The 19,825-nt window shown below is 41.0% G+C and overlaps 1 protein-coding gene across 5 annotated transcripts in view; it reads left to right on the top strand.

Moving 5' to 3' along the window:
- Positions 1-19,825, top strand: part of CADM1 (cell adhesion molecule 1) — a 211,444-nt gene that overhangs the window by 26,374 nt on the left and 165,245 nt on the right. The window contains exon 1 of one of the 5 annotated variants that reach the window (XM_069947025.1): positions 6,002-6,022. The exons of the other annotated variants lie outside the window; for them this stretch is intronic. Within the exon in view, the coding sequence (XP_069803126.1) occupies positions 6,019-6,022 (4 nt within the window). The 5' untranslated portion in view covers positions 6,002-6,018. Of the gene's footprint in view, positions 1-6,001; positions 6,023-19,825 lie in introns of those variants that run through there. 5 annotated transcript variants of the gene reach the window in all.

The following is a 19,825-nucleotide window of genomic DNA, read 5'->3' as shown; positions in this document are numbered from 1 at the left end:
TTGCAGTACTGGCTTTGTTCTGTCTCTACCGCTTCAATCCGATTGTGCCCAATATAACAAAGCTAAGACATGGCGCTTAGGGTACTATTAAACGGAACGATAATCGGCCAAATTGGCCCGATTCGTCCGATTATCGCTCCGTGTAATAAATGCAACGATCAGCTGATGACAACGATCATCGGCTGATCGTTGATATAGGTTAGAACTTATTTTTGAAGGGCGCCGAGCGCGCAGTTCTGCGTGTAATAGCGGTGCATGGGCGGCGACTAACGATTTTCATTAAAGAAGTAAAGAGACAGCATCCAAAAATAGTGAAAAAACATGTAGCTTTATTCACCAAGCCATGCAACGTTTCGGCTGTATCTCAGCCTTTCTCAAGCATAAGTGACAAGTGCCAAAGAGTAGTCCTTAAATACATAGGTGAATTACATACAGTGTAATTTTACAATCAATTCATAATCAACATGATAAACATATCCACGGCAATCAAAAAAACATCATAGGGGATATCTAATCCAAATCTCATAAGTGACGTGATTTCCATACAAAATAACCAAGATACCTGTGTAAAATAGTGAACATACATACACCAGCAGTGTTACAAAGTTAATGGTACAGTGTAAATATAATTAAAAACATAATTACCAGCCCTGCCGCCAAACGGAGATGGCGTCCTGCGTCCCGGCATTCCGCGCGCGCTCTAGCTTCACAGCCTCATGCACCTCTTGACTGAGATGTAATACGGCTGTATACTGAGGCCTTTTCTAAGCATCTGATTCCTTTTTGTGCTCAATGATTGCCTCCCAAAAATATGGAATATTGTAAGGTTTTTCAAATTCTGAAGAGGTCATTTCAGAAAGGGCGGCGTTCCCGGACCTGTGGCTCTCGGCTTAATAGGTGTTGTAGTCTGGTTATGATGGGCCAGGAGAACCACAGCTTGGGGAATACTGCTTTAGCTTGCCTCTATTGCAGTTCCACAAGCCAAATATATTACTGGAATAACCATCTTGGCAAAGTTTTAACATTAAAGATTTCCAAAAAAGATTCCAAAAAAGATTTCTAGGCTGCTCTTTGTCTGATGATGGGTTGACAAAAAATAGAGCATATAGGATTTTTTTATTTTTTTTTTTACATCCAAGCAGGTTATCATATTAAGTTCCACTCTGCCAATGTTTTTTTGTTTGTTACAGAATTGTTATTTATACCACTTCTCACATGATATCTTGTGGTTACATTTGTCATTTTTTGTGCACTTCTTCATTTGCTTTATGATGACTTGGCTGTTTCTTCTCCTTTTCCCTATAGAGCTGCCATGAACTTTTGCAGGATCACAGATCATAAGTGCATAATATATTTATTATAGCGTAGGTCCCAGGTCTAATATTCAGTATGTCAATTTTACACTACATCTGGAATACTTATATGACTAGATGGTCCTCTTGTGTATTAACAGTTCAGGGCTGAGTAGAAGGAGATGTGGCCTCCCACGATCCGAAACATTTACTATAATTCATGTTAGACATTTCAACCACTGTGCGGGGAGGGCTGCAAAAATAATTGCTGGGTCGACTGTGTGGCTTTTGTCAATCCCATATTATACAAGCAAGTAAAAAAAAAAAAAAATTACATTTAACAATGTTTGTCCATTAGTTGAATGATCACCGGCCCTGTCACCCTATTTAATAGAGCCTTACAACAACCTGTTTTCACTTAAATCTGGCAAGAAAAATTCTGGTCTTAATGGGGTATTTTTGAAAAGTCATGATTTTCTTTATGTGGCTGCGTTGCTCATCTTCCTACTTCTGAAACTGACTGATTTCGTCAGTAAGAGCCCTATTACAGAAAACAAGTATTGGCGATACTTGGCTGATTACCTGCTGTTTTGGACGATTATCGTTCTGTGTGATATCGGCATGATGTCAGATGATCATTGTCTTTCAGCATTTTCTTAAATCCCGATGACGATAGCGACAGTCTGCTGCCCGTTGCTCTGTGTAAAAGGAGAGGTGGCTGCAGATCGTGGCTCTCTTCTATGGGCCACCCAGACGATCTAAAGATCGTCCGGAAAACTCCCTCTTCCCCAGACAGCAAGCAGGGACAGCTGTGACCCTAATAGGACAGATGGGTGAGTGGTATTACGGTTTATGATTACTTGTGTGTGTCTTGAGCCATACGATTGCTGGAATAGCAGGTTTACTTTGAGGGAGGACACACTAGTGTGGTTTATTATTTTTTATTTCTGATCACCCATCTATCCTATGGTGTTGTCTATTTTACATGTATGGTACCTGGTTGGTTTTTAAATACTTTTTAATGATATTTTATATGAAATCTCTATCATGTTATTATTATAATTGTGATAAATAAATTTTGCAGTGATTCAGAATCTATGCCCATGGTTGTTTTTGTATTCATCTATATCAGGCATAGTAGAATGAACACCGCAGCTCCTGCCGGGGTACGTCCAAGGGAGTCGTATGATAAGTGGTATAGTATGCCGGCCACAGCAGGCTTTAGGACCATGTGAAATCCCGGCTTGTATAGGGCGCTGGTGTCCAGTAGACCACAGATTGAAGTGGTTATTTCATAGAAAGGAGTTTTATAGAAACTCCTTTCTATGAAATAACCACTTCAATCTGTGGTCTACTGGACACCAGCGCCCTATACAAGCCGGGATTTCACATGGTCCTAAAGCCTGCTGTGGCCGGCATACTATACCACTATGTATATAGGCCTGATAAGAGTGTGTGCTGTAAATGATATGGGTTCCGGCTAAATAAGATTAATAGCCTATTTTAGTCTAAACTCTGCTCATGAGATGTTTCCGGGAGTGCTCAGGTCTGCGTTGTGTCAGCTCTGTAGGATTTCTGTGTCTGGTCAGAAGTTTGTTTTACCTTGTCCTGAAGTTTCAGTTTCAGGAACATCACATTGATGGGTGATAGTTATGAGGCCCTTCCTAGGGTTGCGGCCATAACAAATAAGTAGGAGGTAATGGAGTGTGTCTGGGAAAGCTGTCTGGTCTGATGGTGTTGTGGACTTGAGGTGACTTTAATGGCTTCATATTACAAACTCAATTACTTAGGCTAATTACATGTAGTTTGTAAGGCCACAAGAAAGAAAGGAACTGAAAGTATGTGTCACATGTAGATGTTGTTGAGCCATCAAAAAAATGGGTCCATGGTGGAAACTTATTTTATTACCTTCACATGTACTGTGTAATGACTAGCCCAGGGACTGAAGGGGCAGAGCAAGAATTCAAGTACTCAGGGGGTATTGTTTTCACCAAGTGGCCAGGCAATGGCTCCTGGGAAAAATAAAATGATCTGCAAATTAGCTCTCCTCTAGACAGAAACAAGCTAGTGCCACCTTGTGGAATTATGTGCTCTAATGCCTGAGGAGTAAAGTAATATCGCCAGCAGCCAGCGGGAATTGAGAAGCAATTGCTTGCTCCCTCTCATCTCCCTGGGGCATTACTTCTCAGGCTTAAGAGCACATAACTCCACTAGGTGGCACTAGCTTGCTTCCGTCTGGAGGAGAGCTAATTTACATATTTTATTTTTCCCAGAGGACATTGCCTGGCCACCTGGTGATCTCCTCAAGGAAAACAGTACCCCCCTGAGTACTTGAATTCTTGCTCTGCCCCTTCAGCCTCTGGGCTAGTCATTAGACAGTACATTACAAGGTAATAAAATAAGTTTCCACCATGGACCCATTTTTTTTGCTCGACTCTCCTGGGTACTTCATCCTCTCATTGTAGGTTGCCTCTGTCCCTTCCAGTAAAGTATCCTCAGTCTCTCCTTCACGCCACCATGGTCTTTATTCTTAATTTATCCGTTCAGCCACCCTCTTCATTTTCATCTTGCCTCACCCCCTCACCGTGTCTTGTACTCGGTTATTTCCTTTGATATGTTTCTTGGGTGCTAGCCTTGTGTCCTTGTGATTTATACATTTTTTTCCCCCTGTACACTTTAAGGTGCTGCTTTTTATTTTCATTGTCAGACAAACTCTTGGATTTATGAGTTTGTTCCTGTTTAAGAAATTAACTGAATTTATTAGCAGAAGGCGCGCATGCTGTAACGGCATTGTATTTACTGCACTGGCAAATTGGATGGCTTATGGCAGTATTAAAGATGCAGTCTGACTCCAATATATAACCGTTTAAAGGGCCTGGTCTCTGTTCATTGGAGGGATCTTAGATAATTCATCTATGCAGTTTTTCTTGAGGTGGGTTTTGCATGTAATTACTAGGAGAGTCTGTCTCCAGAATTCCCTGTAGATTTTCTGCATACCAGCACTGAGAGCTTATTATATTGAAAAAACTTGATGGGGAAGGTGTCTGGGAGCAAGCTTAGCTAAAAGCCCTCATCATTTCAGATGTTCAGTAATGTCATATGTTCATTTTAGGAAACTAAGTGTTCTATTATAATTTTAAAATGGGGGCAACACATTTCACCCATGGCAAAAATTGGCATAGACCAGGCACAATGCATTAGAGCACTTCGGATTATAGAATGGGATTGTCTACTTTGGATACAAGGGTTGACAATAGGTGACCATAGAGTGTCCTGTTAAGGCGGTCAGTGTTCAGTTGTCCTGCAGCACCCCCGCAGGTGAAACGTGGTATTACACAGTTGGGCTGTATATGCATGTCTGCTATATATATCAGGGTTTCACAACCTTTTCTGCTGTGGTTTCACCTGCCAGAACACTGTGATGTCTGATTTTCTCCATTAGTCAAAGTTCATGCCAAAATCAATAATATTTTTCACTCTATCTTTCATTTTTCTGCTGAACCCAGTAGAACATTGAAATGAGCATTAAAAGGGTATTGCAGCTTTATAATCTACCTGCTAGATAGATAATAGATGCTAGTCTATTGGTGGTCCGACTGATTACCACTACCAGACTAGTGTTGATTGGGAAGGGTCTCAGCGGCCAAACCCCCCACGGCTTGAGCTTTTATAACCTATGCAGGGCATAGATAATAACTGCTACAGGCAGGAATACCTGTTTTGGTTAGGTATATATGTTATTAAACCATATATATGTACATAATGACTACTGTCAGACCTGTCCTCTTAATAAATGGGGGGCATGTCACCGGCGAATCTTGACAGTTTGAGAAGTACCACTATATATCCAGTAATACTTAATGCAAAGGTTGAATAGAAGTCTGGATAAAGTGTGTCAATGGCTTGGGAACATTATTCTGAGGATTAGATGATAATAATCGGTCTGATGCAAGCCAGTTCTGTGAGCAATGGCGTCAGCAGTCTCGGCGGTAATAGCTTTTACCCATACAACCATATCATGAGCATTTACTATACACAAAGATTTGCAAGCCATGCACAGAATCGATGTTAAGTAATAGACGTAAGAAATCACTATCAATTCACTGGGGTATTTGTAATCAGCATAAATGTGTCCGGTATAAGATTAGCCTCCGACAGGATTGGCGCAGTGCCATCTTTACGCCATCAATGGCTAGACGGCCTAGCAGAACTAGTTGGATTGGAGGGCCATTAGGTTTATGAGCAGGACTGTACAAGTGATAAACTATACTTCCAGCACAGGGAAGGATAATCAGGCTCCTTTGTTATACAGCTTTTCACTCTTGCTAATGTGATATTCTTTGGTTTGTATGAATATTCACAAAATGGCTTGATGATGATGCTCCCATATTACTGCGGTTAGAGATGGCTTCATATGGACCCTTGGGATTAGCCTCATATGCATTGTATTGTTTTCCAAGTTCAAGAACTTCCTGAAAGAAACTCTCTCCGACTGGTTTATGACTGGTCTAGTTCTCCTTTAGTGGTGGGTGTAGCCTTCACACTGGGCCGTCTATGGGTTACTGTGGTTATGCTTCTATATTGGTTGATCACAACCTCAGGATTTGATGTTTGTGTGTTCCTTCATGTGTGACCTAGTTGTAACACGTTGTCTTTTTCTTTTTCTTTCTAGGTAAGTTCTGTCTCGTGAAAACTTTATGACTTGGTTTGATTTTGAAGACTCAAAATGGGTAATGTCTGACAACCAGTTTACCTAAGTATGCCTCCTATAATTGATATGTGTTTATCCCATGTGTTAGGGTGTTATCTGAGCCTCTCTCAGTATAAGAAAAGAAGACTATATTGATTTATTTTTAGGAGGAATTTCCAGGTCTCCTGGCTGGTCCGTCTTAATTATTACTTGGATTTCCAATGAAATAACAATTCAGCATCATCTTTTCTTAAAGGGAATGAGCCATTGGGAAATTTCCTATTGCTTTAGGTAAAACATATTTATTTATTTAAAATTTTCCACACCACAATTTAAAAAATCAATCAATCAATCATGCAGTTCCCATTCTGGCCACTAAGCCTAATAATAATAAGCTGACACTTCTTATTCTATCTATACAGATCACTTTTAAGTAGTCTCCTCCCTAAAATCACAGACAGGAGTTCAATTAAATGTGACCTCAGTAAGTAGATGACACAAAATCAGACTAGTCACCCCTCCCTGCACAGTGACATTTGCTCAGGTCACATAGCATGCCTAGAAGACTCTCCTACAGACGTCAGGGTGTCAGGTGCAGACTATAGGATCCTATGGTCTGTGTGACTGCTGTAAAGCCAATCTCCAAATTCTTTTAACAGCAGCTCAGGCAAAATGGCTGATGCATTCCCTTTAAGGAGGAGGTATTCCCTTTAAGATTCTTCATTATACTATTCCTCCTTGTGTGAATACATTAACAAATGGGCAGTACTGTTTCCCTTCTCATGGATGTGTCCCTACACTCTCACACCATCAGCAGTGATTTGGCAGTGTCACATTGTGAGGGCACACCTCCTGCTGATGAGCGAAATGGTAATTCCCACTTTTCAATGTATTGGCACATTTCTGGGAGAAATAGTAAAAAGAACGGTCAGAGTTCTAAGAAAAGATGTACCAATTGATATTTCATTCTGGATTCATGGATATCGGTTGTTTCAAGAAATTTCTATCATATTGTATACTCTACAAGGATTTCCTATCATATTGTATACTCTACAAGGACTTCCTATCATATTGTATACTGTGCAAGGATTTCCTAGGATATCGTATACTATACAAGGATATCCTATCATACCGTATACTATACAGGGATTTCCTGACATATTGTATACTATACAAGGATATCCTATCATACCGTATACTATACAAGGATTTCTTATCATTTTGAATACTGCACAAGGATTTACTACCATATTGTATACTTACTATACACAGATTTACTATCGTATTGTATAATATACAAATAATTCCTAGCATATGTATACTATACAAGGATTTCCTAACATATTGTATACTATACAAGGATTTCCTATCATATTGTATACTATACAAGGACTTCCTATCACATTGCATAGTATTAGTTCTGCCATTGATAACCTAATTTGCTGTATATCCAGCTACATGGATTCTTCCTGCAGAATTTAGTTTTGCTATTTACACCCAAAAGCAGGAAAACTCTCATACAAGAACTTGCTGTATGTGCCGACCGTTCTGTCATCCATACATCCAATAGAAGTAACCCTTTGTGAGGTCTAGTGTATCTCCTTTGGGAAGTGTGCATTCCGCTGTCAGTCCTGCTCATTCTCTGTCTCACCTGCCAGTTAGTAGCGGGTGGTCGGTGTCTGTGTGTTTTAGTGGCGCTCCGCTGTCAGTCATTGTCACGCTGATTGCTAATTGACTGACTGCTCATCTCAGTGATGTCACCTCTTATCTGCTTCCTCCACTTCTTACCTTAGTGCCCAGGCATATCTTTCTTATCTGTCATCTCCATCTCTTGATGACTGACGTATATAAGGGCAGATCTCCAGTCTATCTACTGCGGAAAGGATAGATGAGGCACATCGAACTTTATCTTCCTCCAAACACTTGTACGCTGGCATAAACTTCATTAAGGGTATAGTCATACGTGGCAGAGCTGTTTCATTCTCCTAAATGGGACTTGCAGAAATTTAAGCACTTGCTGCAGGAACTGCCCCATTCAGATGTATGGAACTGGATGTCTGCAAATTTTATACCTGTCATTTTCACAAGATTTAAGAACACCACGAGTGCCAGATTATTGGGGAATTGGATAGAAACAACCTGTTGAACATAACAATTGTTGGCTTTCAGGAAATTGAAAATTGCATTTTTGACCATTGGTAATAAGTTGTATGGGAGACCTGTTGACAAGGTGGCGGTAAGGGGGTCAGTGATCCCCAACCTGGGGCTCTAAATTTGTTGCATAACTAGAGATGTGCGAATGTCGAGCACGCTTGTACGATTCCAAGCTTTTGGCTCTGATGGTTGAAGAAGGTGGATGCTACCCTAGGGAGTACTGAAAAACATGGATGCAGCCTATGGCTCATCTATAATAACTACAACTCCCATGGTGATGATTGAGCTATAGTTTTGCATCATCTGGAGAGTCCCAGCTTGGGGGACACTGCTGTAAAGTGGTACATATCATGCAATGCTACCTTAGCTTCCTGGAGGTTAAGCCTAGGATTAACAGTGTATACATTTTGAGTAGTCTATTGTAACCCATTGGAAATTTTGTTGTACTCTTTAACAGAGAAGTCCCATGAAATGTAAAAACAGCAGGCAGGCGTGGGTTGGTGAGAAAATAATGGTGCGTTTACACAGAGAGATTTATCTGACAGATCTTTGAAGCCAAAGCCAGGAACAGACTATAAACAGGGACCAGGTCATAAAGGAAAGACTGGGATCGATCTATCTTTTCAAATCCATTCCTGGCTTTGGCTTCAAAAATCTGTCAGATAAATCTCAGTGTAAACGCACCATTACAAACAAGTGAAACCCATCCCTGTGCCTCTGTAGGGCCGCTCCCAGGTCCTGTTCACATTAGTGAGTGATTGCCTGCCCAGCCAATCAGTGACTGGGGCGGGACACCACTGCAGACCCTGACTGGCTGACCGGGCAATCGTATAAGCGTTTGCCATTCAGTGCTTTATGTTTTTCCAGTTTCTAGGGTGCCTTTACCCTAGGGTGTTACCTATTGCAATGAACAAAACATGGTTTTCACATTAATCTGCTTCTCATGACTGTATATATGCAGGAACTATATTCTTTGATTCATTACTGGTTGACCATAGGGTCAACTGTGAGATTTGTTGACCATTTAGTGGAGACTGCGTGAGTATTGGTGTGTGTATAATGCATAGCACAGAAGTGTATATAGTCAAAGTTATAGAAGAACGAACCCGAGCGTTCCACATTTAATTGCCGGTGGCTGGAGAAGTTAAATGCAGCCCTAAGGCTGCCTAGAAAACATGGATACAACCATAGGCCGTATCCATGTTTTCCAGGACACTCTAGAACTGCATCCAACTTCGACAGCCACCGGTACCCACATGCTGCATGATCGTTTTGCTCTTCTCTAGCAAAGAAATCCAGGTTTTGATATTATAGAGCTCCTTAGGTGTCTTCACTGCCATATTACAGCTTTGCACAGCTTGTTGGCATTTTATATAATTACGTTGTTTAAATTGGGGACCGAAGCTGGCACCATAATGGAGAAATGGAGGGCTTGGTAATAGGGGTTAGCCCTTTACCCTCACTAGCCTTATGTTGGGAGGAGAAAATACAATTGTTGCAGGAGTGCCTCTTTGAAAGGCTCTGTCATTTTTGTCTACACCTGCTTTAAATTGTCACTAACTAGAGATGAGCGAACCTCGAGCATGCTCGAGTCCATCCGAACCCGAACTTTCGGTATTTGATTAGCGGTGGCTGCTGAAGTTGGATAAAGCCCTAAGGCTATGTGGAAAACATGGATATAGTCATTGGCTGTATCACGTTTTTCAGACAACCTTAGAGCTTTATCCAAGTTCAGCAGCCACCGCTAATCAAATGCCGAAGGATCAGGTTCGGCTGGACTTGAACCCGAACCCGGTTCGCTCATCTCTATCACTAACCTTCATACAAACTGTCCTTAGAAACTAAGGTAGAGCCTAACATATGCGATGTCTATTATACACTGCACACAGAAAGGGGATCATAACTCCTTATATCCAGAGGGCATTATAGAGCAGTACTGAGCAGTATAGGCTATAAACCAAGCCCTGGGGTGATATATAATATATCAAACTCCTGTATACTCTGTCTTTGCAGTCTGTGTGCTCTTGGCTCTGTCCAGTCACTCCCTATCCCCATTCCCTTTTTCCCCTTCAGTGCTCCATGGGCAGCATGTTAAAGGGGTTATCCAGAGCTACAAAAACATGGCCACTTTTCCCCTCCATTGTCTCCAGTTCAGGTGTGGTTTGCAATTAAGCTCCATTTACTTCAATAGAACTGAGTTTGAAACCCCACCCAATCTGGAGACAAGAGAGGGGGGAAAAGTGGTCATGTTTTTGTAGCGCTGGATAACCCCTTTTAAATTATCCATTAGTGAACAGATAGTCTCCTCTCAAGGCAGAGTTGAACAGTTTTGTTTTTTTTATTTGCCTATTTAAATCTTAGTGCCATGTTTATGCATGGACTGACAGTTTTATATGTATTGTATGACGTTACTGTTTTACCATCTGTCCTCCGGCCCCTGGAGTATAGGCCACCATTTGTAAAACACACTCTCTCCCTGCCTCATCCCCAGACATATATAGTAGCGGTGTACGATCCGCTCTTTCCAGGGAGTATTTAGTCCTGTTAATGCCTGACTAACAAAAGCCTCAAATCCGTTTTACCTTCTTAAGATACCGTAAATGAGGACCAGATTAGTCTGAATCCATTAACCTGCGTGCGTCTTTGGTTTGTGGGAGGAAACCTCAGACCCATCCACCGACAACTAGGGCAGCACACAGCCTATATATACATGTAGCATCTTGGGTCAGAGTCAAACCCAATCCCCCAGCACACGGAGCTTGCTGTGCTGCTGCTGCAATGTATTATTTATTTGTCCTTAATGCCTTCCGCTTTCATTTTCCATTAGGACTGATATTGTAATCCACAGTTATGAGTCACATTTATGGCTGGATGTAATAATGCTTCAATAACTGATGTTCTCCCTTGCAAATCTGCAGCTCTTGTGTGTGTGTGTGTGTGTGTGCATGCCTTATCCAGGGAGGAGCCGCATTTCCCTAATAAATAGCATTGATCTCTATGTGCTGATCATGGCCGGGTTCCTGTGGCCTAAGACAAGGAGCCTTGAAGTCTCCATTGCAATCAGCTGACCCGCACCATTCCATTTTCCTGTTCTTTGCTCCTGTTTTTTTTTTTATTTATCCGATTGTCCCCTCAGGGTTAGACTGGAAATAGATTAAAAGGAGCGTGTTCTGTAAACGCTGCTTGTAAGCGCCTGCCTCTCATTTGTTCTTCTCTCCTGCAAGCAGGTTGTGCTTCCAAGTCTTACAAACAGATCCGGATCTCCGAACCTTCACCGCCATCAAAGCTGTGCGAATCCTGTATTAACTCTATCCTGTGCATGACATTGATATCCGATATCATCACAGAATCCAAACCTGCGTGCGGTTGAGTTATAGGAGGGGTTTTAGGCGCCTGTATCTGTTCAGGGGTTAAGCCAATGACCCTCTCCTAATATTTCTGCTAGCGGTGCACTTTTTTTTCTCGGAAGCGGAAAGCCTTCCCTTTGTGAGTGTTCATTCATGTTGATGGATTCTCTAATTGCTCTCAATTATTACAGTCTGGTGCTGTGGTTCCCAGACAGAGCAGTCCATTGATTTTGCTTCATAAGAGTAAAGACAATAGGGTGTGTGTGCCAGACCCCGGGGTCATTATCAGTCTCCGCACAGCCCTGCTGGTTGGAGAGAATCAATGATAAATCGGCGCAATATCCTACATGGTGCACCCTTATTGCTTTTCACCCTTCTTCTTCAGGCCAGCACTCTCCCCCGTGACGCAGACGTTTCTTGCCAGCCCGCCCTCCAGCATATGTTCTCCCACACGCAGCATGATCCCTCATTATTTCCTGACATTACGTGCTCATCTCTGGTGCTACATTTGCGTTCTGTTTGTTCACCATCCCTCATTTTCTTTATCCCTCACGGTCACATCTTCCCTTTTGGTATTTAAAGTGTTATTGCATCTTCTTCTAGCACACCTGCTATTATTATTTTTGTGTGAACATGGCCGCTTTATATCACTGCTTATTTCTCCTCTTTGCTTCTCCTTCTTCTCTTTGTTGCTGTTCTGCACGATTGTCTTCTGTCGATTTTCCAGTTCCGTCTCCTGCTTGTTTCTTGTGTCTTCTCATTTCTGCCTGCTTAAAACCTTATATCTTTGTTCCTTCTGTTGTTCGCTCGCCCTCCTTGTGCTCTTGCCCGCTTGCTTGAATCATTATGCCAATTCTTGTGTCTTCCTTTCTGCTTGTTAACATTAAGTGCTCCGTCCTGCTGGCATGGCCACTCTTTTTGTTTTCCGGTTTAGTTTGCATGATTATACCCGCATTCATTGTCTTGTATGGCGATAAAGCTGAGAAACGAATATTCTCTGGATAACATTATTATAACTACAATAGCATTCTCCAGTAAATAATAAGCATGACATGCAACACTAGGTTACTAGGAGATAGCTCAGAAAATGGCAACATCAAAACAATTGAGACTGAAACATAGTGGAGGGAAGCCAAACCCCTTTGACGGTATATACATATATACTTAGTAATGTGTTATATTAGGTGACCAGTGCACATGTATACCTACCATATATGAATATATGTACCATGGGCAGAAAAAAAAATCCCCTGTGCTTATTATATGGCCCATTCTGAACATGTAAAGTGCCAAATACACCTACAATGCATGTTGGCACCTCACAAAATAAATTGGGCATTGACATATACTGGCAGACCCTTTTCCCTCGTAAGAAGATTGCAGACGACTTTGTCATGTTTTTATACATATCTTCCATTTATGATCTGTTTTTGGCTTAATAATTGCAATTTAAAACCTGAATGTTTTAACACACCCCAAAGGGTTTTTACATGCAGCTTTTCCCCAGTTGATTTTCAACCCCCCCCCCCCCCCCCCCCCAAAAAAAAAAAAAAAAAAAAAAAAAAAAAAATCATTATCGAAAGACTGACAGTAGTTCAGGGTCTTTTTGGCCTCCATAAGGTGATTAGGATCTATGGAGACTGAAGTCTTCCATGGTCCAAACACCTGTCATGTGGGTTATCACTGCCATTGTGCATGGAACACCTGTATTGGGAAGTTTGTGTGACCATTGTTACTTTGTCTCCTTTTTTTTGTTGAGTTATAGATCTGTAATATAGATGATTATACATAGTGAGATTTTTTTATGACTGCTGATCTTTGTATGGGCAGCTGTTGATCACTTTTTGGCAGTCTGTAGCTACTAGTTGTTGAATTTAGTTTCGATCCATATTCGTGTATATCCCCTCTTCTTCCCATCCTCCGGCCTGCCCCTTTCCCAATAATGCCTGCCCCCTCATCTCTTTGCCTTCTCCCCCTGCATCAGTTCCCCTGTCATTCCCTCCCTCCCTCTCTGTAATCAAGACATTTCCTCTGCTGCCATTAGAAATCACTTTTCCTGATTACTGTTGTTCTCAATGTAAAAATGTTTCTGGAGAATGATCAATAATTCAGCTCTGTCTTTTTCCCCAGTTGCTTGGCTTTTCATTTAGTCCTCTTATACATTTACTAGCTTTTTTTTTTTTTTTTTTTAAATCATATTTGCATGTGTATATGTTTATGTTCGTCATCCCAGTGTAAATGTCTGGCCGCTTGTTATACCCTTGAATGTGCATGGTGAAGATTTCTCGTATATATACCCTGCCTTGCTGTTTACATCATTCAGCTGGTTTATCCTCCTCCTCCTTTTGTTTTCATGCTCTGCATCTTAAACTGGTGATAAACATTGTTTTTTGTTTTTTTCCCCCTAAGAGTTGATCTTACAACTTTTCTTCCCTTCATAGCTGCTGTTCAACCAATCAGCATTTTCTCCCTTCATGGCTGCCTACCAACCAGCCTACATCTCCATCTTTCTTGCTGCTGCCCAACCACCTGCATCTACTTCCCATTCTCTTCTTCTTGCTTACTATCTTAGACCGCATTCACACCTCGTCTCAGTACAGTAGCATGGAGATTTAACAGTTTCGGAGCTTACGGCATCGTAATGAATAGTTTACGCCAGAAGTTTCGAGATCCGGTCAGGCACAGACTGTATCTATGGAACGTGTGAATTCAGCCTTAGGGTCCTATTACACTGAGTGATTTTTAACGATAAACGATCGCAAACGAGATTGTTTATGGTTAACCTCAAATCGTTCACCATATTACACAGAACAATAGTTGTTAGTTACAATCGTTACTACAATCGTTATTGCAATTGTTTACTCCGTCTGATCCCAGCAAAACAATGGACAATGTGCAATTACACTGAGCGATTAGTGAAAAATGCAGAACTACAGCGAAAGAATGTGGAATTACAACGAACGATTAGCGAACGATGAATCCCTTATATAAGTTGAATACTTTGTCTTATTATTCTTGTGTGATTTTACAGTACTTCTTGTGCGCATAATTTTACTCCATTATGTGATTTTATATGTGATATCAATAAAGTGATTTTGTATTTTGAAGTAATAGTGGTGACCCTTTTTTGTATAGGATTTTTTTGTAGGGACCTGGGTCAGGTCTGGTGGTCTTTATAGGATATATTCAATGGAACTGAGTTTGAAACCCTGGATAACCCCTTTAAGGGTATAAACCCACACACCGTATAAGCAGCGTATTTACTGCTGCGATACGCAGCAAAAACGCAACAAATACGCAACAAAAACGCAGCAGATTAGATCTAAATAACTGAACTCAGCATTAAATCTTCACCATCAAACTGCTGCGTATTTGCTGCGTATTTGTTGCGTATTTGTTGCGTATTTGCTGCGTATACGGTGTGTGGGTTTGTACCCTAAAGGGGTTATCCAGTGCTACAAAAACATGGCCATCCCCCTACTGTTGTCTCCAGTTCAGGTGCAGTTTGCAATTAAGCTCCATTTACTTCAATGGAACTGAGTTTCAAAACCCCATCCAAACAACAGTAGGGGGAAAGTGGCCATGTTTTTGTAGCGCTGGATAACCCCTTTATTGCTATTAAAGTGTCTCAGGCAAGATGGCTGCTCTTATAATAATGTACAAAAAAAAAAAATTAAATGGGGGGGGGGGGGGGGGGGGGGCGAATGCAATCTGAAAAATTGAACAGATTAGACAAAAAAGAACGTTTCAGACCCCAGACCGGAATGCTGAAATTCATCAGACCTTGGAGCAGAATGCTGAAATGTATTAGACCCTAGAATTGGATCCACTGTGTTTGATTCAAAAACGGCCACAAAAAACAACACAAGGAATTCCAGCCTTAGGCTACCACACATTGTTCCCATAGGTTAAGCAGATAGCGGTGCATTCATGTACTTCAATGTCTTAATACCAGGATTACGATATTAAAAACTTTGCTCTTGATGTATGAGATTACCTTGTGTATATAAAACTCTGAATATAGAGATATGAGCTAAACCTGAAGTCCACAGTACCTGATGCAGGAGGGGTAGTGCTGCTCCGAGGACCAGTGATGGTGTGCCCTTCACGCCTGTGTAAGTCAGGCCTCTGATACATGATCGCCTCCTCCTCCTCCTTTTCATATGCCTATAAATCTTTTGACTGAGAATATGAGCGTTATCACGTTAATGGAATTTGGCTTTATGCTGACTCATTGTAATTGTAACATTTGCAATATTTTATCTTCTACCCAACATAACTCCACCTAGAATGCATATTATCATATAAATGGGACCCATCATGTACTGGACATGTGTGACTAGGGATTGACACGTCTTTTTTTTTTTTTTTTTTTTAACCTTTTTATCAATGAGACTTCACAAAGCTTTTGGTCAAAGCACGGTCTGTGTGGCAACACCTCCAGAATTAACTTAAAGGGGCTGTCAATAAACTGTACCTCTCTTTTCCTCAGTTTTGGTGTTGTTTTGCAGCTCCATTCCATTGAAGTGACTGGAGATGAATTGCAATGCTGTAAAAAAAACCTGGTGACGGGGTTGGCACTGTTTTTGCAGGAAAGTGCTCTCCTTTTTCTAATCCTGGATAACCCCTTTAAGGCTCCTGAACCTTTTGTTTTTGTTCTCATGGAAAGAAAGTGGTAGCATCTTAGGGTGCTTTTACACAGAGAGATTTATCCGACAGATTTTTGAAGCCAAAGCCAGAAAAGGATTTGAAAAGTGGAGAAATCTCAGTCTTTTCTTTATGACCTGTTCTTGGTCTATAGTCTGTTCCTGGCTTTGGGCCCTATTCCACGGGACGATTATCGTTCAGATTATCGTTAAATCGTTCGAATCTGAACGATAATCGTTCGGTTGAAATGCAGTTAACGATTAACGACCGAACGAGAAATCGTTGATCGTTTAATAAGACCTGGACCTATTTTTATCGTTGCTCGTTCGCAAATCGTTCGCATTGAATAAGACATCGTTCGGTCGTTCTCAATAGATACGAACGCAATAGCGAATAAATAGCGAAGAGAAACGATCGCAATTACGATCATAAGTAACGATTATCGTTCCATGGAAATGAGTGAACGTTTTCAGGTCTTTCGCAATAGCGGTCGTTTGAGATCGTTAATCGTTAACGATTATCCAAACGATAATCGTCCCGTGGAATAGGGCCCTTTGGCTTAAAAAAAATCTGTCAGATAAATCTTTTTGTGTAAAGGCACCCTTACGTGAAGTCCTAGTTTGGTCACACTGCACGTTGGCCTCACAGTAAACTGGCCAGATGTTATGGACTACTTGTCTAAAGTGGTGGTGGATTCTAGATCAATTCCTCTCTAGATGTCGTATAACTTTAGCATGGATGTAAAGTGCTATTGGTGGTTAAGTGCTTCTTATCCAGCAGGCCTCTGTTGGTTGTGTAAGGGCCCTATTACACGGGACGATTATCGTGCGAAAAATTGTTAAATCGTTCGAATTTAAACGATAATCGTTCTGTGTAATTGCAGGCGACAATCAAAAAATCGTTCGTATGTCGTTGATCGTTGTTTTAGATCTGAACATAAAATCATCGTTAATCGTTCACTAATCGTTCGCTGTAATTCCCCATTCGTTCGCTCAAGTTCCGCATTTGTTCACTAATCGTTCAGTGTAATTGCAACATTGTTCATTGTTTTGCTGGGATCAGAAGGAATAAATCATCATAGTAACGATCGCAATAACGATCGTAACTAACGATTATCGTTCTGTGTAATATGGCGAACGATCTCAGGTTAACGATAATCTCGTTAATCCGTAGTCGTTAAAAATCGCTTAGTGTAATCAGACCGGTCAGAGACAGGTCAGAGATTCCCACTTTATAGCTCTTACTAAGAAAAACCTAATTCTAAATAGTTGTTGGCTGGTGAAATACATAATCAAGAGCCTTACAACAGATAGAGGTCCCACATTTCAAGGAGAATTTCTTTAAGATGTCCAGTATGTATGCATAGATTGCACAATGAGAGTTGTCATTGTGGAAATGTTTGTAGTTGTTGTTCTCATGCAGATTTTGTTAAATAGTAGCTATTTTGTTAAAAACAATCTATTTCATGACATTGGTAATCACAAGCAGATCCAACAGAGCAACTCATGTCACCAATTATAGCCGCCTTCCTATGTTTTTACAGAATTGTATAATGGTCCTGTTTTTGGACTCCCTATAGTAGAAAACCAAACAGTAGTGGTCATGGTGGATACTCGGCAGACACAGTAGACACAATCATTCTTCAATCTAATGATAAGGTTCTATCCCAGACTAGGCTTCAGATGGTTGTATCAAAAGAGGCAATGCTACCAGTTCATCTAAGTCCTGTGTAATTAGATTGTGGGCATGATTGTGATCTTTCGGGCTAGAATTGTTCTCCGTTTTGCGAATCATATGGTAGATTTGTAAAGACTAGATTTACCAAAGCATACTTTAGATATCCTACAATTAAATATTGTCCAAATTGTACGGTTCTAAGTAGAAAAAGGGTTTATTTTGTGCATTGTGCCTTAGTAAATACAGCCTGCAGTTTATTGCAGGGCTGGTCACAACCTCATGAACCAGCTGGCTGGAAGGCCTATGGTTTTCTTCTAACCTCTTCTAAGGTCTAGAAAGTGGTCTTTAAAGAGTCACTGTCGTATTTTTTATTTTTTTTTGCAGAAATCAAGTCCAGGCGATTTTAAGAAACTTTGTAATTGGGTTTATTAGCCAAATCTGCCATTATCTGCATGTAAAAAGCCTTTTCCCAGGTCCCCCCCCCTCCTTCCTCTTTTTCATTCACTCCAAAAAATCTGAAAATTGTGACTTGTTGCAGGAGTCGTCCCCTGTCTGTTCTAGGGAGAGGGGAGGGGGGAGGAGGAAGGAGGGAGTTAGCCGGCAGCAGAAAGCAGATAACAGAGGATTACAGGCATGGAGCTGGGTGACAGCTGTAATCTGAGCTCAGACAGGTCAGTGGTGATGGTCAGAAGAGATAACGGGTGAGGGATTTGTAGATTAACTCTTTGTTGTCCTGTTTTGGTCTTTTCTTTAGCTCTCTCCATAGGAGAACAATGAAGACAGGGGGGAGAGCTTCAAACTGCTTTTTCATGATAAAAATGCATTTTTCGGATAATAAACCCAATTACAAAGTTTCTTAAAATCACCTGGACTATTGATTTCTGCAAAAAAAAAAATTCACGACAGTGACACTTTAAGGACAAGTTTTCTCTTATACACGTGTACCCATTGTGTTGGTATCACGATTGGAAATGATTTTCATGGCCCAACCAGCTTTACAAACCCCATCAACAATTTGTTCATTTTGTTCCTATTTCTTTCCGATTTCACCACCATGTTTGATTTCAAGCCCAGAGGAAGATTCTTTATTCTTAGCTATGACTGCCCTTGAAAGCACAAAACAACATACAACTATATAAAACTACTATACATGCCTTAGGATTTAGACTAGAAAATGAATGGTATTCTGCTGGTAGCCTATAGACAACTTGTGGCCTTCAGAAGACGGTCTTTCAGCCTACAAGTGCATTGATAATTTCCTAGTACTAAATGTTAAATACGTGACCTACAGCAATACAATTTTGACATGCAAGGATACCCAACCTTAAAAGATTTGCTTCATAAAGACTAGGAGAAAGTCCCTCCGGTGAGCCAATGTTCATAATGATGTTCTTGCGGAACGAACATAGCCTAAAATGTAAGAACAGTTTAGTTTTCTTAAGCTTATCTTTTTGTACAGCATGAGAAGAAAAAAGTTTTCACCAGCTCTCCCTATGAGCAAATTGAGGATGCTAAACACTTGTAACTTGCAGCACGCGGTATCTGCAAGGTATGGATAGTAGAGAAGTGTGAGAGTTAATGTGGAGCCTAAAAGGAGCGTTTTCACGCCCGTCTAGCCAAGAGTACAATTGTTTTGTTCTTTTATAGTATCTATAAAACGAAATTGCTTGGATGGCGTTCTCTGTTTTTCATATACAAGTTAGTCTTGGAACCCTACAGGCTCTAAAATGGATTTTTCTTATATTGAAGAGCAATTATCTACATTTGCACATAATCACAATCGGAAAAGGAAGTGGCAGGCCTGCTTAGATTTGTTTTTGTAAATCTGTACATGTATCTAGGGCAGCATGGTGGCTCAGTGGTAGGCCGGACATACTGATTAGATTAAAGTAACCTACAGGTCCCCATACATGATCGTTCAGCTGTGAGTTGTCTTTCCTTTCCCCCTCCCTATACACAGGATTGTTCGGCATTGCAAAGCAATCCTGTGTTCTCTATGGGAGGTAGAGGGTTGGGCC

Source organism: Dendropsophus ebraccatus, chromosome 12 (assembly GCF_027789765.1).
Source record: "Dendropsophus ebraccatus isolate aDenEbr1 chromosome 12, aDenEbr1.pat, whole genome shotgun sequence".
Taxonomy (NCBI): Eukaryota; Metazoa; Chordata; class Amphibia; order Anura; family Hylidae; genus Dendropsophus; species Dendropsophus ebraccatus.
This window is presented reverse-complemented; position numbering and strand designations above follow the sequence as displayed.